This window comes from Neomonachus schauinslandi, chromosome 8, assembly GCF_002201575.2.
Source record: "Neomonachus schauinslandi chromosome 8, ASM220157v2, whole genome shotgun sequence".
NCBI lineage: Eukaryota > Metazoa > Chordata > Mammalia > Carnivora > Phocidae > Neomonachus > Neomonachus schauinslandi.
In genome coordinates this window covers 77,213,090-77,239,059 of record NC_058410.1, presented here as the reverse complement: position 1 = coordinate 77,239,059, position 25,970 = coordinate 77,213,090, and the positions used below count along the sequence as shown (strand labels likewise).

At 36.0% G+C, this 25,970-nt stretch overlaps 1 protein-coding gene across 2 annotated transcripts in view; it reads left to right on the top strand.

Moving 5' to 3' along the window:
- BCKDHB (branched chain keto acid dehydrogenase E1 subunit beta) overlaps positions 1–25,970 on the top strand; it is a 213,031-nt gene that overhangs the window by 139,780 nt on the left and 47,281 nt on the right. For both annotated transcript variants that reach the window (XM_021693184.1, XM_021693185.2), the window contains exon 9: positions 12,011–12,097. In XM_021693184.1, the coding sequence (XP_021548859.1) occupies positions 12,011–12,097 (87 nt within the window). The remainder of the gene's footprint in view (positions 1–12,010; positions 12,098–25,970) is intronic.

Sequence of the window (25,970 nt, the reverse complement as noted above, 5' to 3'; positions counted from 1 at the left end):
TGTGAGACCGTGTTTCTAAAACAGTGTTTCTTAAACTTTTTTTTTGAGTTTTTTTGACCTAGTACATGCACATGATTATTTTAAACCAGAAGTCCAGTATTTTACAACTTTGGATTCTTTTCTGAGAATACCTCATAGAACTGAGATTGCTTATTATAGGAATCTGAACATTAGGATCTTTTGATAAATAGATTCCCAAAGTGTTTCTCAAAAGATTTATGCTGGTTTACATTGCACAGGCAATGTGAGATTTATAACCTTGCCAGAATTCAAATTTAAATTATTTTGTGACTTTAATGGATGAGGTGCTATTGCATTCTTATTTTTTAACTTAGTTTTTAAAATTATTAGAGCAATGGAACATTTTCATCAGTTAGTAACGATATTTTCTCTTTTTTTTTTTAAAGATTTTATTTATTTATTTGAGAGAGAGAATGAGATAGAGAGCATGAGAGGGGGGAGGGTCAGAGAGAGAGGCAGACTCCTTGCTGAGCAGGGAGCCCGACATGGGACTCAATCCCGGGACTCCAGGATCATGACCTGAGCCGGAGGCAGTCGCTTAACCAACTGAGCCACCCAGGCGCCCTTCTCTTATAATGATTGTATTCATAAAGGATATAGTAAAATGACCAACTTATGATAAAGTAAGTCAACAAGCACAAAATCTTCTTGGATCACTCCTCAACAAAATGACTTTATCATTCATAAGCTATTATAGGTATGTCTCACTTTTTGTGGGAAAACGGCCATGGTTATCTTGCTCTGTTTTATTAGTCCTTGTCAATAAAAAACAGAACAGAGAACTGTAAATCAAAGAGGAATGGATTGTTGATATTTTTGTGGTTTATAAGGAAAGAAAATTTCAGAGTGCTTTCCCTGCAAAAAGGAAAAGAGGCTTAAATGTAGATATAAATTGATTTTTCAATAGTGAGTTATATTTCTGGACAACTATTATACTGCATATAACTTCTCGCTAATATTCTATTACCAGTGGATTTTGATACTCTAATTCTTACCTTGAGATATGTGTACCTCCCTCACCTTTCCTATGAAATCAGTGAGTGTTTGGTAGACAAATAACTGCTATTTCTGCTAAATGGGATTCTTTTCCTGACTCCACCTGTCATATAAATAGTTTCTCCCCGTCCTCTTGGTTTTAATGAAAGTATGAAATTTATGTACTTTATTACTCTCTATGCCAACTTAGTTATATATACTAAAAAACATATGTATTATAACTTTTGCTGAAATATCCTTGGAGTTTTACCATACCACTCTTTCGAGTCATAAAAAAGACCCAAAAGATTTTAAGCCTTGCCCATGTATTATGAACTACACATGATTTTGGTTTCGTAATGGACTAAAAAAACCCATTTACTTCAACAGAATTGGACCAGGTTTTAGAAAATAAAAGCATTTATCCATGGTGATGCAGAATTGTAGCAGTGTTTATACTTTTGGTCATTCCTTAGCGAAGTATTACCTTGGTGGACAACCAGCTGGCTTCAGGGAAAATTGTCCCCTTGATACATGCTTAAAACAACAGTATAAAACATAACTGGCTGACAGTGCTGGTTTTGGTTAGGGTCACTTTCTTATTATTCATGGTATGCTGAGAGCACAGGGGATGATATCAGTTTCTACCCCGTGGAACTCTTATGATGGCCAGACATAGTACTTCCCTCTGTTGTCAACACTTGAGAAAAATTTGCCAAATGGAGACTTATGGATAGAAAAGGAGTGAATATTAGTAATTGTGGTTTGTTTTAAGAAGAGAGAAATTCATTTTTTCAATGTTATTTTAGAAAAGATCTTAAGAGTTGAAATTTAAAATTCTAAAAACATTTGTTTTTAACAAATGAAACATGATTTTTAATTCCAGTATTCTTTAATTTCTTTTTTCTTAAGTATGCTCTGTCCTAGGATATTGTGGCAACCCATATTATAGTCCTTTGGGACCTGGGTTAACTCATCTTTGTTTCCCTAGTACTAGCACATGTGAGTGGCTCAATAAGTTGTTTTTGACATGAACCAGTGACCTTTGGAATTTATACAACATTAAAAATTAATTGGGAAATTGCATATAACAAATAAGATGGTGGTGGTTTTTCTGGTTGATACCAATGTTCCAAACTTTCTTAGCTGGCATTATTTTATTTCCTAATTACTGGCAGAGTAGGGAACAAAGACAGGAGGCTCAGAAGGTCCTCTATTATGTAACTAGACTCCATTGTTTTCTTGGGCAGGGGACTATAGTTTTGTTACTATGTATAAGTTATCTTTCTGATTCTGATTAGCTGATTTACCATTGAGAATTTTTCAGGAGAGGAATGCCATTTTAGATAATCAATCTGGGCAAGGATCTATGTGACATCAGTGATCTTAGGAAAAAATGTCTTTGTGTTTGTTTCAGAACAGAGGATAGTCAGGAAACCAGATGTATGCTTTTCCAGGAAAGAGGGCATGGTGAACGGTTGAGTATGATTATATATTTTTCTACTTGGAATATTATATTATGAAGAGATTTTATTTCCAGTCCTCAAAGGGAACAATTTAGAAATTTGGTGTGTAAGCATTTTTATTATGTTCAATTAACCAACATATAATATATCATTAGATGCATAAGCATTTTTAAAACTCTTTTATCAACAACAAAAATCAAACAGCCTTATTAAAAAATTGTTAGTGATGAGACATCACTAATCGTTAGGGAGATACAAATCAAAACCACAGTGAGATACCACCCTATACCCATTAGGATGACTACTATAAAAAACAAGACCAAAACCCAAAATACCAAATGCTGTGAGGATGTAGAGAAATTGGAAGCCCTGTGCATTGGTGGTGGGAATGTAACATGGTGCAAATGCCTTGGAAACTGGTATGACAATGCCTCAAAAAGCTTAACATAGTATTACCACGTGATAAGCAATTCCACTGCTGGGTATATACCTAAAAGAAGTGAAGGCAGCAACTTGAATAGGTATTTCTACACCCACGTTCATCACAGCATTTTCACAATAGCCAAAATATGGAAGTAATTCACATGTCCCAGAGATGAATGGATATACAAAATGTGTATACATACAGTGGAATAGCATTCAACCTTAAATAAGTGGGAGAGTTTCACAAATGCTAACATGGATGAACAGACGTTATGCTAAGTGAAGTAAGGCAGTTATGAAAGGACAAATATTATATGATTCCACTTATATGAGTTTCCTACGATAGAGAGACAGAAAGTAGATGCTAGTTGCCAGGACCCGGGGGAAGGGAGGAATGGGGAGTTCTTGTTTAAGGGGCACGGAGTTTCAGTTGGGGAAGGTGAAAAAGTTCTGCAGATGGATGGTGCTGACGATCGTGCAACAATATGAATGTGCTTAATGCCATAGAGCTGTTCAGTTAAAAATGACTAAAATGGCAAAACAAACAAAACTATGTGTATGGAATTTGCAATCAGCCCATAATCATAACCTAGATGCTAAAGGTGAGTTATATGTGAATTATCAACACCTTCCTCCACCATACAATATGTATATAACATGTGGTAACAAAACAGTACTACTTGAGTGAAGGTAAACTACCTGAATTAATAATAAATGTAGTGGAATGGTACTGCCATTGGTCTTCACTTTGGGTCAGTTTCCAGATTTGCCAAGTAGTGTGTAGGAGCTATTGTACTCCCACTTTTTCTTTTTTTTTTTTTTTTGGATCTATTTTTTTTTATTATGTTCAGTTAGCCAGCATATAGTACATCATTAGTTTGTTTTTTTTTTTTAATATTTTAAAAATATTTTTTAAATTTTTTTTAAAGATTTTATTTATTTACTTGAGAGAGAGAGAATGAGAGGCAGAGAGCATGAGAGGGAGGAGGGTCAGAGGGAGAAGCAGACTCCCTGCCGAGCAGGGAGCCCGATGTGGGACTCGATCCCGGGACTCCAGGATCATGACCTGAGCTGAAGGCAGTCGCTTAACCAACTGAGCCACCCAGGCGCCCCAGTACATCATTAGTTTTTGATGTAGTGTTCAACAATTCATTATTTGCATATAACACCCAGTGCTCATCACCACACATGCCCTCCTTAATACCCATCATCCAGTGACCCCATCTCCCCACCCCCCTCCCTTCTGTAACCCTGTTTGTTTCCCTGAGTCCAGAGTCTCTCATAGTTTGTCTCCCTCTCTGAGTTCTTCCCATTCAGTTTTCCCTCCCTTCCCCTGTGGTCCTCCACGCTATTCCTTATGTTCCACATCTGAGTGAAACCATATGGTAATTGAGTTTCTCTGCTTGATTTATTTCACTTAGCATATCTCCTCCAGTTTCATCCATGTCAGTGCAAATGGTGGGTATTCATCCTTTCTGATGGCTGAGTAATATTCCATTGTATATATGAACCACATCTTCTTTATCCATTCGTCTGTTGAAGGACATCTCGGCTCCTTCCACAGTTTGGCTGTTGCAGACATTGCTGCTATGAATATAATCATGTTTATAGTAAAATTTTAGTTGTGGTGCTTCTGAATGCTTCTGCTGTTGCAAACTCCAAAGAAAAAGTTTGCTAGAACTGAGGATGGTTCTGAGGATAGAAGATGTAGAACATACAACACCTTGACTGTGTTTCCAAAAGTACAGCTTGGCTTTGTGATAGTTCTTGTTAACAGTTTTCTAAAATTCTACAACATGGAAGTCAACAATATTCATATCCAAATGACATGTTAAGACTTCTTCTTTCCATGAACAGAGATGGCTAAGAGTTGCAGGGGAGATGGGGTATGAGTTTATGGAAATATTCTAAATCCTGCTGAGAAACGATAGGGCTGTGATAGAATGAACACAGGAAAACAGCTGGGGAAGTGGCTGCTTCAATCATTGAAAAATTGTTTTGGCACAAAAGCATGTTGATATCTATGGACGGTGTGTTTTGCCTGATGCTTGAGCTAATGGAGGAAATGAAAAAAAATCTTTTAAGACACATTTATTTACATATTTACTCATGGCTTAACTGTATATTTAATAAATGTCCACCCATCCAGTACAATACCTTTATCATCATGGTGACATGACCTTTTCTCACTAGAAAAAGAAAATTTATGTTTAGTACCAGGAAAAGGAAATGTTCTGTTCATGTTTGTGTTACAAGCATGTATTTCAAAGAGATGTACATAAAAACAGAAACATGTTTTGAACTGCTCACTCCCTTATTCCAAAACCAATCGGGACTAGAAAAAATAAGTGGAAAGAGTCGGCCCAGGGGAGTCCTTTATTAGAATCAGAACAGTGATTAGACCTTAGTTTTTAGGACTTCTCTTTCAATGCATTTTATAGCTCTATTCAGTTTCTCCTAAGAGCTTAAAGGCATCAGAAAATTGGAGGCTTGTTAATGGTTCATTTAAATCACTGTGTCTGTATGCTTCTTTTTTTTTTTTTTTTAAATCAACATTAAGAACATTTATTGAGCCCACATCCACAACCATATACTAGGTATTATGGTTAGGTATAGAATACATGACACTTTCTGAATTTTGTGCTTCTGAAGGAGTTAGAGCCTGCTGGGAGACATAATACAGACACCCCGCCCGGCTCTCCGAGAAAAAAGAATACCCCCAGATCAAAGAAACAAAAAGATGCTCAAGTATTTTTCCAAACTCTTTTTTTTTTACTAATATATATAGACTGGTTCCCCCCCGCAAAACAAACAAACAAACAAACAAACAAAAAAAACCCGAGCATAATTGGCTCAATTTAATGCATATTTGTCATATGCTGTGTTCGGCAATAGACATAAATATAAACAGTCCCCATCTTCAAATTTGTGATTTTGAGTGCAGCTGGAAGGGCTAATAAGACAGAGATGTGCACAGGGCTGTCCTACAAGGCAAATTCCTAGTGTTCCTAAGAGAGACATAGCAGTAAGTGTTGCCTTGACCCTAGTACTTGACCCTTGCCCTCGTACCTGGTTTTATGTTTCATAGAATATCCTTGCGTTGTTGGCTGCTTCAAATTCTGTTAGCAAGTGGTCACTAGAATGTATATAATGTGACATGAAAAACGGGATCAGGGAGAAGGCATTGTATGAGATGGGCCTTGAGGGAGGGATAGAATGCCTGCCAATTTGGGGAAGGAAGTCAGAGGCAGGAAAGCATGGGTCACTTTCACAGAGCGATTGGCCTGGCATGACCTGAGCCTGGAGGGACTCCACGGAAACAAGCCAGAAAGGTAAGGTTGATTGATAGAAACATGTTTATCTGACACGGTTTGACATAATTTCAGAGAGCTGTCCACTTTTAATTTTTACAAAAGTAGTTTATCCTAGACTCTTCAGTGTTTGAGCTGTGATTATACAAATAATTCAGGCAGGATTGAACTAGTGAGGTTGTCTGAAATTTTCCCAGACATTTCATGCCTTTGTTAGTACGATTTGCTCATTCTTTTCCTATTGATTTTACTCTGTTCTCTATGCTCTGCTTGCTCCCTTACCTACATTTTTCCACATGGGTGATAAAGCTCCTAGGATTTAGTTTTTCTCCATTCATTCCATTTTCCTACAATAGCAAAATATTTGTAACCCCATCACTAATATTCTTGCCAAAATGGACTTTTCCGAACTTTCTCTGGAGTTCATGTGACTGTTCTTTCTCTTTTAGCATTGGTATTTCTCCAGTGGAGTATCAGTCCATGGTCTGTGCATGAAGATCATGCTGATTAATAATAGTTGCTGGGCATATTAGAATACATTTGTTAGCTTGAGATTAATTGTGAAGTTTTTCTGGCTAACTTTTCAAATGCATTTGGCTACCAAACAAGAAAACATTTCAAAAACTGTAATCCATTTGCAATGATATTTGAAGCTAATTTAAATCATATTCTTAATGATTCTAGAGTGTCTAAATATTGGTTAATACGTTCTTGGTTAATGAAACACAGGTGTGTGATTTTACTATTACTTTTGCTTATATGTATTTATAAACATTTTATTTCAAAAGGAAGTGGTAAAGACCGGCTTTGGTGTTTCTTTTGCCTTTCATTAGCTTTATCTTCAGATAGAAAATGTTTAAAAAGGCTATGAATTGCCTATCCAAAGTGTTACTTTCCTAATTTATCTGATCAGCAGTTAGAATAGGCTGCTGAACTTTGTGTTGGTCAGGTTGAAGTGCTCTGTAGGAGAAAGTCTTGCCATGGAGTTTGTGTAAGAAATTAAAAAATATATATATTTTTTGCTTTTTGAATGTCAGTGTTACACGTTTGGTCATATGCAAGCCTAGTGGTCTGCTTGTCTGTATCATTTTCTCCTGGAATGACAGCTTAACCGTTTTCCTGGTTGAGTTGTGTTAAAATATTTAAAGGCTACATTCACTAAAACATATGTCCAATGTTTGGGCAGCCAAAATTTGTGCAGTCTCTTTAATGGAATATAACTTAGCAATTTGCTCTTAGCACGGGTATCTTATTGTCAACTCTACATTAAAATAACCTCAGTTTGGAGTCTATTATTTTGTATTTAAATTGTTGTGGGATGTGAAGTATACTTTTGCCCTATCTTAAAAATGGAGCTTTCTAAGAAAGTAATAAATAGCTTCAGTACATCACAGGAGGACATACTTAGTATAATGAAATTATTTTGTAATAGGCTTTTATCTAATTAACTTTTCTTGAGTGTCTACCATATTTTGAGCATTGTACTAGATATCCTGCATGGATAACTTGAAGTGATAGCCACTTGTAATGACGTCTGGGTAGAAGATGCACCATGGGAAAAAGTCACGGAGCGGCCACCAGGAACAAGGCATTGTCAGCATCCCATCGGAACAGAGGTGTCTTGATCATTCTGTTGTTGGCAAAGCTGCCGTGTGTTCCGTATTGAAAGCTTGATAGGGGAAGGGATGGCTAACTGGAATAGTGAGAAAGTGAGACTCCATGAGGGAAATCCAGGGCCGACCAGTGCTAACTGACTTAGCAGCCACAGTCTGTTTCACTCCTAGCCTTCCAGAATTGCTGTTAAAGTTTTCTTGACAAATCTTCTGGAGCCGGTGTAGGAAACAAAGCCCTTTTGTGTCGTGGTAGGGGATACAGAGAACAGTTATTCACAGTCCTAGTCTTTAATTGGCTTAGCTTTCCCTGGTGCCATTTGTTGTCTCTAACTCACTGGTGCTCCATCTGCCCGAGGCCAGGATCCTGGAGCAGGTCTTAGTGGCAAGAAGTTTAAGAAGCAGATACTGGAAAATCCAGCCTTATGTGATCTTTCCTGGCTCTGATAGGTTCAGCTTTTCGTACTGAAAAGTTGTTTAAACCCTCTTAAATTTTTTTTTTTCTTTAGCTATTTTAAAAAGGTTAATGGCTATCCCTGTTAAAAGGCACCATGTTAATTTTTACTAAATACCTCAAAATGCTAAATTTGGCTAGCAGTATAACCTGGCAGTTGTGTATCATTGTGCTTAAATGTGTGAAAATGAAATGCCTGTTAAAGTTGACCATAAACATGTAATTTAATCAGAATATCTAATTGAATCACAAAGAATAGAGTAAAACTGTCTCTAATTTTCTAGATTTGTGATGATCTCATTATCATAATATTAACAAAGTGTTAATAGTTTCCAAAGGAGTATAGAAAAGAAACGATCTTCAGGAATTCTAGTAAGTTAAAATCATGAATGATAAAAAAGCACATTCCAGGTTGAATTTAATTATATCTTACAAAATTATTGAACTGTATTTATAGACTCAGTCATTAACAATATATGCTAATTCTTTGGTGATATGACTTGGAAAATATCACAGTTACTTCTTAATTTTGGCATTTTTCAGAATTTTGTTGTAATTTTATTTTACACATTTTAATACTTTTCAGATATCAAGAGTTGACTTTAAGAAGCAAAAATGAAACTTAGGTGCTTTCCAAATTAAATTAAGTAATCAATCTGAAATGCTCAGCTCACAGCCTAGCATATAGCAACGTATGGGACAACCAGTTGTTGATGGTGGTCATTATTTCTGACTCCTCTCTTCTTGCCACACTGTCTCTCACTAGTTTGTATACCATAATAATTTCCAGAAACTCACAGTGTTATTACTTTTCATTGTGTTTAACCTTTAGCTCTTGATGTTTTAGAAATTTCTGGAATTTCTTCTGTAACTGTCAGCATAACTCTTGATCCGAGAACACACAGGTACATAACACACATACGGAGGTGTTGAAGAGCTTCATGTTCTCTGATGCTAATAGCTCATTGACCATGTTGTGTAGAATCCAACAGTTTAAGGGCCAAGAGGTGAGCTGGTCATCATCCTGCCGTGGAGCACAGTCTACAGAGACTGGCAGGAGAAGGCTGACTCCCTGTGTTCTTAGTGTGCCTATTTCCTGCTGGAGCTTGGGACCTTAGGGTTCTCTTGTACTGGAAGCTACTCCTAAAATACCATTAAAAAAAATTGTTAGGTTTTTTTGAGGAGATCATGACTACAACAGTGTGTACTTGTTACTTTCAGCATTAATTCAAGGCTTTACTTTTACTTAATAATGACTTATTGGGAATACTTCCAATAATATAAAAATGCATTTTACATAGTCTTTTCCCAAGAATTCCTTCACTGTCACTCCTTAGGAGAAACAAGTTTTGGTAGTTTGGAATGAATCCCTCCAGACTATTTACACATGTTGGCTCAGGACGTACAGCTATGTATATTGGTGTCCCCACTGCTGTGGTGTTTGTTTGTTTGTTTGTTTTGTAAAAATGAGATTATGTTGTTCTGCAGTTTGCTCATTTTTTTTGTTTTTTCCTTATGATTTTTAAAAACTGTTTATTGTTATGTTAATCACCATACATTACATCATTAGTTTTAGATGTAGTGTTCCATGATTCATTGTTTGTGCATAACACCCAGTGCTCCATGCAGAATGTGCCCTCCTCAATACCCACCACCAGGCTAACCCATCCTCCCACCCCCCTCCCCTCTAGAACCCTCAGTTTGTTTTTCAGAGTCCATCTTCTCTCATGGTTCGTCTCCCCCTCCAATTTCCCCCCCTTCATTCTTCCCCTCCTGCTATCTTCTTCTTTTTTTTTCTTAACAAATATTGCATTATTTGCTTCATAGGTACAGATCTGAGATTCAACAGTCTTGCACAATTCACAGCGCTTACCAGAGCACATACCCTCCCCAGTGTCTATCACCCAGCCACCCCATTTGCTCATTTTATCAGTTCATTTACCATAGGCATCTTTCCCTGTCCTCAGTCTTTTTTGTGGCTGCATAATATCCAACTGTATTGCTAGGTCTTGGTTTATCTAGCCTTTCTCCTGCTGAAGGACACTCGGCAGGTCTCCAGATTTCATCATGTTGCATGAACTCCAAGGGTTGGAAGCTTTCGTCCTGGCTACACCTGTGCTTCGTTTCCCCACTATATTCTGCAGGCTATAGGAAGCCAGGCTCTCTGCCCTGGTTGCTTATTGGCCTTCAGGGATCATTCTGAAGGTTGTCATTCGATCTTGGATAGAACTCAGCTCAAATAAAAAATACCAGTTCTGTTGTGTGGAGGTTTAAGGTAACAGTAGAATTTTTATAGAAGTTTCTCATTTCTACCTCCCAGGGATTTAAGATGCATCCTCTAGCTGGGATGGATTTTAGCTATGTCATCCTTGGGCACTTATACATTGGCAGACTTTTGGGTTTCAGAGCGATAAGAAAGGTTTAGTTGTCAAATCTGTTTTTTTAACTGGTAGTCATTTAGGTCAGGACTTCTTTTAGAGAGTCCTTTGAGAACGCATTTGTTTTTTTTTTTTTTTTTTCATGATTGTGGACTATTTCTGTCTCTGTATATTTCTAACCAGGTGCGTTAAAATTTAATTTGTGACTTTCATAAATGGCATAATTAATCACAGTCCTAAAATCCAAATACCAGTATACGAAGGTTAGAATTTCACTGGGGGCAGGGATGGTATTCATTAAGGTGTTCATAAAATTTTATGTTTTTAAGTCACTATGTACTCAGTAGACACAATAACTTATTTTTATCATGGCTACTGGCCATATCTTGGAGTTTAACATCTGCTCCTTTTAAGGTTTTAAACTCTAATTGCTTAGAATGAAGGCAGTCTTTTAATTTATATACATATATTTGCTTGGAAGATCTTATATTCACAAAATATTAATGTATAATTTAAGAAAGGTGGTATCACATTATTAGACATGTAGAAGAGACATTATCCCTGCTCTTTGGCAACATGTTAATTATTCAATATATTTGAAGCAGTAACTTGCTATTGGTTTTAATATTTTTTACCTTCCAACACAGCTGTCATCCTGCTATGATATCATAAGCTATTCTTTTTGATTTATTATGGTACAGAGTATATCATGCTGGGTGAACAACCACACTGAGCCAGTATTGAGAGTACATCTTTTTGTTTGTGACATTTTCTAGGTTAAAATGGAGTTGTGGTGGTTAACCAGATTTTAATGCACATGAACAAAGACGGCTGGAACCCTTGTACTTTTGCAGTGATTTCTTCCTGCTAGGTTTCCTTGAATATTGAGTAGCTTGAGCTTTTCCTGCGTTACAGCTTTTCCGTGCTATTTTCATGTGTTCCTTCTCCACAAAACCCTATTTCCCAAGGCTGTTTGTTTATATGCAAATACACCCGAAAATGAACCCAACAAAGCACTTTCAGTCTTAAGGTAATATGAAGAAAAAATGATTTTGAGATAAAAACATGAAAGACTGTGATTTAGTTTGTAACACAGAAGGGTTTTATAATGGAATGCCTTTTAATGACAGAATTACAGATCTCATTTTTCTTTTGTAGGACTATAAACTACACTGGAAATTTTTGTAACAGTGCAAATATCAAATAACTGCAGTGAGAGAAAGTTACAACTTATTTGACCTAAAACTGTATTACTAATTTTTAATCATTTATTGGATTGAAATACATTGTTTTTATTCCTTAATCAAGACTGCCATCATATACTTGAAAACATGTATTCTCTTCAACATCAGATTTTCCTTTTCTCTTTCAGTCTGTGATCAAAACAGGGCGACTGCTAATCAGTCACGAGGCTCCCTTGACAGGCGGCTTTGCATCGGAGATCAGCTCTACAGTTCAGGTAGGGTAACTTTTTGGCACCGGTTTTAACATTTGTGCAGTTGCACTTGTCTATTCCAAGAAAAAAGTTCCTTATCACAATATATAAAAGTATGCACTTTTTGGAAATGCACGTTTTCCATTCGACTCCACCGTCCTTTAGTTAATGGTCTAATTACATCTTCTAGAAAAGAAATCTTGAAGTAATAAAAGCTGAAAATTCCTTTATAGGAAGAAGAAAGTTTGAAATGAGTTTACAAAACTGATGTTAGTTATGTTTGATAGTAGAACAAGAAATGAAAACTTTTAAATCTGAATGTGCTATTTCTCTTTTGCTAAAACTTAAACTTATTATGCAATATGTTGATCTTAGATTTTCACAGCCTTCACCTTAACAAAAAAATGCATCTGTCAAAAGTCAATATTATAAATTCACTAAATAATTTCAAAATCAGTAAGTGATTTTATTAGTTTAATTAATAATCAAATTGTGTTATGCTCTTAGCCATGCTTTAGAAATGGTTTAAACCTTCTTTTTAAAAAGTAGAAACTGCTGCAAATTAGGGAAAAAAATTCCACATACTGCCTTATGGAGGATTTTTGTTTAAAACTTTTGTTTGCGGGTGTCTGGGTGGCTCAGATGGTTAAGCGTTTGCCTTCAGCTCAGGTCATGATCCCAGGGTCCTGGGATCGAGTCCCACATCGGGCTCCCTGCTCCTTGGGAGCCTGCTTCTCTCTCTCTCTCTCTCATGAATAAATAAATAAAATCTTTAAAAAAAAAATAAATAAAAAAATAAAACTTTTGTTTGCATTTATATCACAGATAGGAATAAGATCTAAATGAGTTTCATTTTTCCTAATTTTTTAAAATTAAAAATTCAATAGCTATTTTAAATGTGAAGCATATGCATTTTAAATTAAGAATATCTTAATTTAATGTTTGCAAGTTTGCAAACATTTTACTTCTCTTTACTGGTGTTAAGATGATTCTATTGTTAAGATACATGTTAAGTTGATAATTCCTTCAAGAGTATATTGTTTAAAAATTTGACATAAGATTATGAGTAATGATAAGTTTTTATAAGTTAAACTTTTAACCAGTAAAAAATGATTTTTAACCAGTGCCAAAATAGGCATTTAATTTCTATATTAAATTATCTTTAAGTGCAAATTGACAGCATTGTAAATATTTTTAAATTAGATGAAGCAGATTTAAACATAAATGTTTTTAAAACTAGATCAATATAATCCATAATTTATAGTAAAAAACTATGCTGTTATTTTTATACATTATTTATATTGTCACTAACAAAACTTAAGAAAAGCAAATATCTGAGTTTTACAGATTTGTTTTTTTATTTATTATATAAATTAAAATGTGAAGCATACTACTTATTATATAACATGAGTGCCTGGTATTTATTGTACATTTTATTCATTGAGTAGCATAATGTACTAACTTTGTAAAACAAAAAAAAGTGGGGGTCATGAACAAATCACTCTAACACCAAGATACTCTTTCAAGTCAGATGCAAAACTGGAAAAAGAAACTGGAATTTTCTGACTCCTAGTTAATACGTAGTCCACTAAATCATTTGAAATGATAGTGACTTGGTAAGAGAACTTTGATCTGATAGCCTTATTCATTCTGCTCACTGAATGCCATTTTGTTATCTCAAAAATTTCATTTGCATTTAAATGTAAAAAGAAAACAAGTAGAGCATAGAATTAGAAATTATAACTCCTCCTCCTGTGAAGTCCGTTTTCTCTAAGTGTGCTTAAGCTGGATCTCCATAAATTATTAGTAAGCTGCAGTAGAGTGTAACATGTTTTTCAGACTTGAAAAGAATTAGAAAGATCATCTAATTTAATGTCTATCAGTCTTCAATAGTATGTGGACTTGTGTTAGCAGAAAAATATCAGGCTTCAAGAATACATTTGTGAATTTCAGTTTGAGGAACACCCTATTACGAGTTAAGCACAGTCATTACAAAAAGCTCACACGAACAAGATCATAACCACTGTGTTAAAATCAGATCCTGAAATTATGTGATAATGATCGGGGTAACAGTAGTGAACAAGATTATCTGAAATATAATTATATTTGTAGCATAACACGAAGACACCTTGTAACCCTCTCGGACTCCCAAGAATATGCCCATAGGTGTCTGCAGGCTACAGCCTGAGAAATCATGACCTAATCTGACCCCATTCCTTTTACACACTAGTGGTTGTTGTCCAGAGTGTGTTTGACTCACCCAGTTTAAAAGGACAGTGGAAGATCTGGAGCTAGGACAGGAGTCTTGAGTAAATGTTGAGTTTGTGCATATGCATTCTTTATTCAAAGTTCCCCCGAGCCCCAAGAGGAAGATAGAAGTTTTAAATTTATTATAAAAAGTTCTGTGTTCCATGTTAAAAATCACTCAACCAACTAACTATAAAATGAATTAAGGCAATAATGTAGAGGGATCAGCATTTGATGTTTTGGGGGATTAGTATTTGGATTTATTAGAATGAGGATGAATTTGAAAATACAGGTGTTTCTGCTTAAGTAAAGTATGGAAAATGGATTTTAATGAAATCAACACAGTATCCCCAAATGTTTGCCTATTGTGACTTTTATGTATTGATAAGAGAGGGGGAAAAAAAAAGACACCTTGAGAGATTTTTTTTCCCCCTTTTTCGGTAATAATGTTTGCGCATAACTCAGAGTAATCTGAAGAATAAGATCTGCTTTTCAGTAATTATTTCATGCACATATTCAACTAACGACAGTGTCCTATATTAAGCATCTTTTTTATGGAAGGCCTCGTTCCCTGTTATAAGTGAAACCTCTATCACGTTACCAGCGCCTTGGATTGTTTAAACTGAAATTACTTAGTGTGAGGTACAGTTGCTTTCACCACTTGGAATGATTCATATTTCTATATTTCTTTTTGTTGTATAAACTACAATGTAAGATTAAAAAAAAGATAAAACAGGGTTAAGATATTGAAACCCAGTTTTCTGGGACAGCAGGGAAAAGGTACACAGAGAACTTATATTGTCTTGGAAAACAAGTTTGAAATTATGGATGAGAATGATCTATAAATTTTGAGCATTATTGATTAAAATACTGGATTATTCTCATTATTGTATCAATGGATGAAAATTTTATGTAAAAATTGAGCACACACCCAAAAATCTGCTCCACAAGCACTATTTTCTGGTAGATCTCTGGTAGTTCTTCAAAAGGTCATGGTTAATCTTACAAAAAATTGCTTTTAATATCACAATATTTTAAGAGAATAACGATTTACAGTAAAACTAGTGTTTTTAAATACATTCGAATCTGAGAGCACCATTTTCAGTTTCCCTTAAGTTTTAAATTATTACCCCTATTAAACATAAAAAGTATTGAAGACAAGAAGGCACTATAGGGAGTGTTCTTTCAAGTTTATAGTTGGTATTTTTAGATAGAAAAATTATATCATGCTATATAAGATTGAATATCAGTAGAACATTTTTCTGCTAGGTATAGGAAGTATTGCTGGCATTACTATTAAGCTTTTTTTTTATTTGTACAGATAAAATATGAAAAGAATGAATATGAAATGTATTCATGCTTTATTTACATAACTTTTCAATTTATGGCAGATGGCTCCTCCATCATACAAGGAATTCATTGTCCACATCTTGTTTGTTCTTGCCCGTTGTCCCTTTTCCTAAAGCCATTTATTTTATTAAAAAAATACTCATTGTTAACAGTCTTAGTTCGAAGTCATGTTAAACTCACAGAAGTGATTAAACATAACATTTTTAAAACGGATTTGTCAATAGCTTCTTCATGAAATTTATATGAATGCTTACAGAAATCAAAACCAATGCATCGAATCTAAGAACTGCTTTGCATTCTTATTGGATTGAATTTGGAAGTTAACTGGGAGGCAGAACAAAAAGAGGTCTGGTATATTTGGCCCCCCACCCCGGGGAAGATTTCTTGGTCGGTCATCCAAAGCTTCACTGTCTCTTCCCATCTAATTTTACATTCCCATCTGTTCTCACTTTGGGGGTGAGGGAACTTTTTCCTTCTTTCATTTGACACACACTGAAAGTTGGAGATAATGCTGCTTTTAGGGACTTATGCCTTCCATCATGCAGCCTGATTTGTAGAAAAGTGCAAAGATGACAGAGTTTAGGTAATTCATTGACCTCGTTGTGTAGTTTGAGCAAAGATTTCGTTGCTTCAGAAAATTATATAAATTAATTACGTGTGATGTTTGTATTCCTCAGCTTTATGTAACCACAGGTTTAAAAAAAAAATCATTACTGTGCCAAAAGAAATGTGTAAACCTCATCCATTTTAATATTCCTCTAATTAATTTATATTATATGCTCTAGATTGCAATGTTCAAAATAGGCATTATTTATTTAAATATTAAGGCCAAATAATGTGTGGTATTTAATAGCTTTAAACAGTATAATTTCTTTAAGCCTTGGAGAAACCAACCTTTATTATTAATTTCAAGCACATTCCCATAATGATGAAATAAATCTTGACTCTGATAGGCTTGTGATTAAAAAAAAATGTTTTTTTTTATCCTCTGGATTCAATGCTCAATAAGAGCGCCAAATTTTAGGGATTGGGGTTGGCTTAAAGGTTTGATTTTTTTTTTTTTTTTTTAACACATGGAAGCAATAAGTCTGCAATAAAGAGTCCAGTTGGAGAGGATGGTAAGTTTCCATACCATTGTTCCATCCTTTCTGTGCGGTCTCTTTTCCTAGAATAAGAACTCAGAAATTGTGTGGACTGACATATATTTTTAAGGTAATCATATTCTAATACTTTGAGAGGATTTTTATAGGGTTTACACAAATCACTGTGTAAACGGAAACTTTCATAATTTTCAAGTAAAGGAATTTTTCTTTTCTTACCATTTCTTGTTAGAAAGGATTCTACAGAAGGATTTTTAAAAATAAACTTCCTATTCCTACCAAATTTACCAACACTCTGCTTAAAAACATCAGTCTGAAGGAAAGGGAGAAACTCCTACACGGTCTTGAGTTTTTATCATTGTGGACAATGTTTAATTAAAATTATGATGTTGTAAAATAAGAGTCATCAGAGAAGGCTATCAGAGTAGTAATTTGATGAATAGTTTACTGCAGTTTCAGTGTTCAGATAGAGGATGGCCTCTTTTTAAATGGAATTTTGCCTGGAAGCTTGTTAAGTGTTCACCCAGAAGTTTCTATGGCCATAGATAGAAGACTAAGTCCTTCCAGGGATGCATCACGGTTGGGGCTGCTACACCACTGTTTGTAGTTTGTACTTACGTCCAGGTTACACTCTGGAGGTCCTCCTCCTTGCCCTGATCATGCCAGTGGCTCTTTCTCCTTTGCTCAGTCATGTAAATGGGGCCAAGGTGCCACCTTCAGCCCTCTGTCTCTCCCATTCTCTCTCGGGCAGTCCCAACCATTTGTGTGGCTGTTCTTAAAACTTTCAAATTTGAACCCTTCAGGACTTAACTCTGCCTACGGAGCATTAGACTCAAAATTTCAACTTCATGCTAGTTTTGGTAGTGATAAGAAATTTGTATGAGAAAATGGTTTATGTGAAAGGATTTTTCACCTGAGACAGTGAGAAAAGGTGGACATTAGCACATGGATAACCGCCAGCTTCTGGAAATCGGCTTGTCTCAAAATGAACTCTATTTTTCCTCAACTCTTTTTGACCTTTTTTTTTTTAATTTTTAAAAAATTTTTAAAGACTTTATTTATTTGTCAGAGAGAGAGAGAGTGCACAAGCAGGGGGAGCGGCAGGCAGAGGGAGAAGCAGGCTCCCCGCTGAGCAAGGAACCCGATGTGGGACTTGATCTCATGACCCTGGGATCATGACCTGAGCTGAAGGCAGATGCTTAACCGAATAAGCTACCTAGACATCCCTTTCTGGACCTTTTAAATTGTCTCCTTACTTATCTCCTCCCCTCAGCTTCTCATATCTTATCAAATTACTATTCACTGTTTCCTTAATACATCAAATTTTGTCCATCCTCTGAAGACCTCCAATAGGTCTTCTTGGGCTATAGAAATAAGATCTTTATGTTGGCATTAAAGATGTTCATCTGCCCAAACCAATGTTCCCAGTATTATTTCTCACATCTTTTTTGACTCCAATGTGCTGTCCTATCAGTCATTTTTTGAATGATAATTAATTCCTGCAACCAAACTTTACTGAGTGCTCTGGGCACAGCCTTAATTTGAGCATTTCATTCACGAAGTGGAGCTCTTATTTTAGTGACACAAGTTTAGTAGCAAAAATAGATGCTGAACAGATAGTTATACAATAGTACATGCTTGGATAGGGAAATATTCTGAGGACTGTGGGATTATAAAAAAACTTGATCACCTAACCCATAGGTCAGCTGAGTTAACTCTTGGAGGATGTGTATGACCCTGAGGTGAAGGTGGGTTGTGATTCTAGGGAGAAGGAGTAAGAAGGCAGGAAAAAGAATTGATTTTCTAGTGATTTCAGTGTTTGGTTATGGTTGAAGAGTAGTAGATGAGGCTGTAGCACCAGGTAAGGATCAATAAGTTGGTAGGGTTTAGACCGTAAAGAATCTTATATGTAATACTAAGGAATTTGTTGTGTGGAGGAAAAAGATATGACAGAGCAGAGCCATCTCACATCGATAATAAATTTCAGTTCTCCCATAATGTGTTTAAAATACCCCTCATAAATTTCCCAGCAAATAGGAAGTACAGCTCTTCCTCAACTTTCGGTGTTAGGTCCCAATAAATCCATCATAAGGTGAAAATATTGTAACTCAAAACTGCATTTAATACACCTAATCTACCAAACATCATAGCGTAGCCTAGCCTACCTTAAATGTGCTCAGAACACTTACATTAGCCTGCAGTTAGGCAAAATCATCTAACACAAAGTCTATTTTGTAATAACGTGCTGAATATCTCATGTAATTTATTGAGTACTGTGCCGAAAGTGCAAAACAGAATGGTCGTCCGTGTATGGGTTGTTCACCCTTGTGATTCCTGGCTGACCGTGAGCTGAGGCTCACAGCCCTGCCAGCATCGTGAGAGAGAGTATTGTACCTCTAGCCTGGAAAAAGATCACAATTCAGAATTCAAAGTTAAGTTTCTACTGAATGCATATCGTTTTCACACCATCATAAAGTCAAAAAAATTGCAAATTGAACCATGGTAAATCAGGAACCATCTGTAGTAGGAAAACGGTAGTCACAATTATTTTCATTATTTAAGGCAAAAGGGTTTAATTAAAAGGACTTTAAGCAGGAAATTAATTTAGAAGGATTTGCAATTTAGGAAAAAACTCTTTGGCATTTGTGTTGAGGATGCATCATGATGGGTGAGGCAGGAAGTTAGATTAACAAAGAAACCATCTGAATAATTTAAATGAGAGATTTGAGGGTCTCCTAAGTCAAGGACATGAGAGTGGTGGTGTAGAGAAAGGTGAATTTTAAAGGTGGGAGAATTTGAAAGATGGACTTGCTTACTGATGAGACAGGAGTCGTGCAGGAACTGGGGCGGATGAGAGAGAGGCACGCAGGAGTTAAGAATAAGGCTTAGCTTGGTTTCCAGGATGGGTGATTTTAGAATGGAGTTGCCATTTCACTGAGCTGGAGAATATTATTGGAAAACAGGTTTAATCACATCTTTTATGGAAGATGATGAATTCATTTTAGACTTGTAGAATTTGAGATGAGAATGAAAATGTGTGTCTGCAGCTCAGAAGAGAATCTAAGGTGTAGGAAAAGATTAAGGATTCATCATCGTATGGGGATGGCTGAGGTCAGGGGTATGGGTATGATCACATAAGAATAGGCTAGTCTTAAGAGGGAAGTTTCTAAAGAAGAAGACCCCAGGGACATCAACATTTAAGAGAAAGAGAGGAAGCAGAGCTATGAAGGAGTGTGAGATGGAGTGGCCAGAGAGAAAGAAGTGAGTAGGAGAAAGCCATTACCGAAGACAAGTAGGGAGAGTTTCAACATAGAGTATGTGGCCTACATTATTAAATTCTTCTAGAGTTTAATTCAGCTAGAGACTGATGGTTTTTAGCTGGAAGACACTGGTGACTGGAAGACATTGGTGACTTTGATGAATGTAGGGTTGTAGCCAGGATGGAGGCCATATTATATTTGGGCTGGTGAGTGAATGAGTGAAGACTTAAAACAAGGAAACATGACTTCCAGAAACATGGCTTTTTAAGAAAGGGAGAGGCATAAAGTAGAAATCAGTCTGTAAATGCTGTTCACTCAACATGGAATGTCATTTTCTCCTTTTGAATCTCTCTCCCTCACTCCCTCTTTATCCTTGTCATCTCCCTTAGCCCTCCAACCCACCAAATGTTGCGTTTTAAAAATCTCTCAAACCTGCCCTTTGCTTTACATTTTTCAAATAAACTCTAAAAGAACTTAACAAGAAAGAAAGCCACACAATCTAAAAGAAAAATGTAGAAAATAAGTGATATTAAGATAGGTAAGAAAATTTTTTAAAAAGATTTATTTATTTGGGGGTGGTGAGGGGCAGAGGGAGAGGGAAGGATCTCAAGAAGACTCTGCATTGAGTGTGGGCCTGAATGGGGGCTCGATCTCATGACCCTGGGATCATGACCTGAGCCAAAATCACAAGTTGGTTGCTTAACCTACTGAGCTACCCAGGTGCCCCAAGATGGGTAACAAATTTTTGAGCAGAAATGTAAAGAGCAACAGGATCCGTATTGTCATAGATTAATATATTTGCATAAAGTGAAAATATTTGTGTGACAAAAGCAAGCACAATTAAAAAGAGAGTGGCAACTGGGTCAGTGTTGAGGCACATGACAAAAGATAATATTATATTAAACATTCTTAAATATTAATAAGGAAACTAATAGCACCTTTATTTAAAAGGTCAGAGACAGATTATTTTTTTACAACTATTAGTGGCCAGTAAACATGAAAATATATGCCACTTATGGCTGAAAATGTAAATTTCAAAAATGCGATACCTATCATTTATTACTCCTAAGAGCGGTACTGCTTAAAAGTAAATTGTAGGGGCTCCTGGGTGGCTTTGTTGGTTAAGTGTCTGCCTTCGGCTCAGGTCATGATCCCAGGGTCCTGGGATAGAGCCCCACATCAGTCTCCCTGCTCAGCGGGAAGCCTGCTTCTCCCTCTCCCCCTCCCCCTGCTTGTGTTCCCTCTCTTGCTGTGTCTTTGTCAAATAAATAAATAAAATCTTTAAAAAAAAAAAAGTAAATTGTATTTAGTGTTGAAATGGTGCAGGGTGGGTGTACAAATAGATCGATCTTTCTAGGAAATCATTTGGGAATGAGTATTAAGACTCATCAAAGTGTGCATTTCCTCTGACTAAGGAATTCTAGAAATCCTCACTTTGGAGTTCCACACAAAAATGTGGAAGGGCATTTTTCTCAGTGCCAGTCATTTGATAGGAAAATATTGGAAATAACATTAATGACAATGGGAATATAGTTGAATAAGTTATGGTTTATCCATATGATGAATGTTACAGATTTATGAAAATCATTAAAAGAATAGTTGACAGCATGGTAATATTTGTATGGATATAATATTAAATGAAACACTCACTATGCAAGCCTACAGGTGTTTTACTTGCCCAAGTTTGTGGAAAGAAAAAAAAATATGTATACCTAAATATAGGGGGAAAAAACTTACAAAATATGACTTTTTTGGGTCTGTATTTTCTTCCTAATAATTTCTTCATTTTCTATGTACAGAAGCATTTATAATAATTAAAAGCTTTTTTGTAGTTAGATGTGTCTCATACATGTCATGGTGAATCTTCCAGTTCTTGCTAAACTGTTTTAAATAAGAAAACCCATTTTGCTCATAAATTTGATTTTAAAAATATCATAGTACTTTACTTTGACATGGTTCCTTAATCATGTGTATTTGAGTTTGGGGAATTGCTGTTCTTAGTGATAGTGGCTACCTACTCAGATTTGTGATATGATATGGATTTAAACCAGTAAACCCCACTACATAAATTCCATTATTCTGCAGATTAGTTTCATCCCTCACACGCATGGTCTATTTGATTTATTGCTCTCATTATAAAAGTGAAAGCAGCATTACATTGGGTTATTCAGATTATTTAACCTTCCCGTGTTAATTGGTCAGGATACTGAGACCCATATTGGATCCCCTGCTTATTTTCTCTCCCTCTTTTTAGTATTAGCTTTTCGAAAGATTGCTGTCATTCTTTTTGAAATCTTTTTGGAGGTAAGCCAGTCAGAAGAAAGATCATCCACATTCCATCTTTCTGGGTAATGATAAAGTGCTCCAGTTTCTCTCACACAATTATTAATATTTTCTCTGTCAGAAGTGGTCCCCTTTGAATTCAAAGGCACATTAATTATATGCCTCCCTCCTCTCGCCCTTTCTTTGTAACCTTTGGTCAGCATTTTGTTTTGTCCTTTTGGTGATGTCCCAAAACCACTCCTGTCTATCCCACTTAAGACTGACTGATCTGCCAGTTGGATGGGAAAAATTCACTGCTGCAATGTTTGAAAGGATGTGTACTCTAGTGAAATATTATGTTATAAACATGTAGTCTTTAGTCATTAGTTAGATGTTATTTAAGGAGTATGTGGATTCCCCAATAACGTCAGTTTTAAACTAGCACCTTCTCAGAAAGGCTCTCCCAGACGTCCCATCTACAATAGCTGTCCACCCCAGAATTTTCCCCCCATCACATTACTGTCTTACTGTCTTCATAGCCTTTGAACTGTCTGTAGGTGTCTTGTTTATTTGTTCTGTGTCCTTCTTGCCCCAGTAGAAGGCAAGCTTCACGAGCTTAAGGACCGTGTGTGGCTTGTTCACATCTGTAAGCTCGGTGGCTAGAACCCTGCCTGACACTAAGCAGGCACTCAAATAATTAAATGAATTGTTTGCCCCCAAGCATCGCTGCTGTTAGTAATTTCTTTGAAGAAGAATGATATCTTTCTGGTTTGTGTTGCATATAGAAATTGCTAGTCACAAAAATTGCTAGATTGAACCACTGTCCTTGGTATACACCACCCCAGTTTGTTGACCGCCCCCCGCCCCCCCCCACCGAAGTTTTGTTTTGTGTTTGTGTTAACTTCCAAAATAAGTGCTGATATCCTGTGCTGTTATCCTTCACATTGCTACTTTGTGTCCTTTTGACAAAGTTATTTCTTATGAATAACCTGTTGATACTTTTTTCCTCCTCCTGATTCTCTAGTGAGGTTAAAGAAGACATTTATTTTTTTAAAGATTTATTTATTTATTTGGGAGAGAGAGAGAGTGGGGAAAAGGGGCAGAAGTAGAGAGAGAGTCTTAAGTAGACTCCGATGTGGGGCTCGATCCCAGGACCCTGAGATCATGACCTGAGCCGAAACCGAGCCGGACGCTTAACTAACTGCACCGCCCAGGCGCCCCAAGATATTTACTTTTATATAGTTATCAGTGAAATTTCCTAGAATGAATAGACTATATAATGAGTAAAATAGATTCCCTAAAGAAAAGCATCACTTTCTTTTAAAAGTGACAGTGTTTTCTATGATTTGGTACCTTTAAATTATATTTTAGCACCTAAAGAGTTGTAGTTTACTCTCAGGGCAATTCTTTTTTTTTTTTTTTTAAAGATTTTATTTATTTATTTGAGAGAGAGAGAATGAGAGACAGAGAGCATGAGAGGAAAGAGGATCAGAGGGAGAAGCAGACCCCCTGCTGAGCAGGGAGCCCGACGTGGGACTCGATCCCGGGACTCCAGGATCATGACCTGAGCTGAAGGCAGTCGCTTAACCAACTGAGCCACCCAGGCGCCCCTCTCAGGGCAATTCTTGAAGGTCTAGTTGTAGCCTCAAAATTGTAAATGATTGAAAATATATCATTTCCTTATTTGGCATGAAATAGTTTCCCTTCTTTTAAAATATGTATATTTTTAATGTATAATCTTAAGATTTTTCAAACTACAATAAAATTATTTAAAATTTTCTAAGTGAGAGACAGCACAGCATCTATCCATGACCTGGCCGACCCTCTTGGATCCCTTGTAACATTGTAGGCAAATACGGAGAAGCATATTAAATTTTTCAAGAAATTTTAGGTGTGTTTTGTCAGCATTGTATTCACAATCAGTAAGGGACTGGGTTGGCCTCTGGGAGACAGAACTAAAATTCTCAGCGAGTTTGTCATGCTTCTTGGTGGGCAGTAAAGTTGCTCTTGTTGAAAGCTCATTTTATTTTGGTAATGTAATGTAATTAAATTTACGGCTCAAATTAGTTTATGCTTTGTTACAAGGGCCATCATCTCTTTTCGTGAATGAGTTCACAGCTCACCAAAACATGCTTGCATTTAAAATAGACATTAAAACAGAGATTAACTACTGCTAATGAATTTTCTTTTCAGTTTGAATCTAAACACTTGTGAAAATTAAGACAAGTTAAAATCAGCACTTACTCAAAAACAAGCAGTTGAAAATGAAAGTTATAAATCATCTAGCTTATAACTGTTTTGGTTTTTTAAATCTATCAATATTAATGAAAGTGTTAAAGATGTTTTAATTTGCAGAAGGTCTGAAAATTTGGATTTGATTGGGAAAATGTTGAATATTTGATTATTTTCTTTCAAGTTATGTCAAAGAAGGCACTTTATTTCTTGATCCACTTGAAGAAACGTACCTTTCTGTTTTGATCCTGTAAAGGACCATATAATGATATTTGCTACATAGGGTAGTTTTATATTGCATATAGTGCCAAGAATTTGTTTTTATCAAAATTATTAGGGGAGAGGTATAATTCATGACTGTTCTCTTAAGAGGGTCTGAATATTTATGCTTTAAGAAGTGCCTTGAGATGACTAGTATTTCAAAATCCATTATTTATATCATCTACAATTATAGTTGTATCATTGTTTACAAGTCCTGATTATTTCCTTTCTTTTGGTAGGATTTGTTTACCCTCTTAATAACTATATTTCTGCATTTTTTTTCCCTGCATCAATTTTATATTCCCAGCTTAGACTACAGAGGGTATAAAATATTCCCCATGTGTGTATTTTTTTTAAGACTTTATTTTTAAGTAATGTTTACACCCAACATGAGACTCAAACTCATGACCCCCAGGTCAACAGTCGCACGCTCCACCGACTAAGCCAGCCAGGTGCCCCCCCCACACCCCCGCTGCCCATGCCTGTATTTTGAGTGCTTTCTGCACCAGTCAGACAGAATCTTGGTATTCCCTGAGATGGCTTGTATTTTCAAATTTTCTATCAGCATTTTTCTCCTTTAATCTATTCCTTTTAAAATGCCAGTGGTTAACTCTATATGAGCAGTTAAAGAATCTGAAACTTAATCTTACCTTTTCAATTCATTATTGAAGAATCCCCTGCCTCTGCATCCTGACAATAAATTTATGCTCTGTTTTCCTAACCATGGACTTTTCTGGGTATCAATTTCTACCTAAGAGTGTATAGCAGACCAAATTGAATGTATTTTGTGAATAATATTCCAACATCACATGATCCTATATTTTATTAAAACCAGCTTTCTTATGGCAGTTCCAAAAACATAGTTCAGGTACATTAAAATAATGAAGTATTATACAGATATTGATAAAGTACCCTTTTCATTTGATGGAATGTTTTATTATGTACGCAGCTGTCAATTTACCTAATGATTACAGTATCCATTTTAATAAAACCCATGTATTTTATAAAACTAGGACCTTGCCTAACCTACATTTAGAGCCATGGGAGCCACAGTGATGTAGGTGAGGCTAGATGTTCCTATTAGCGAGCATGCCACTGGGATTCCTTTCGTTAGCCCGCCAGAGACCAACAGTACCCTTTTTTTTCCCCTCCTCTCTTGCCATCTTGCCTCCCTCCCTTTCTTTT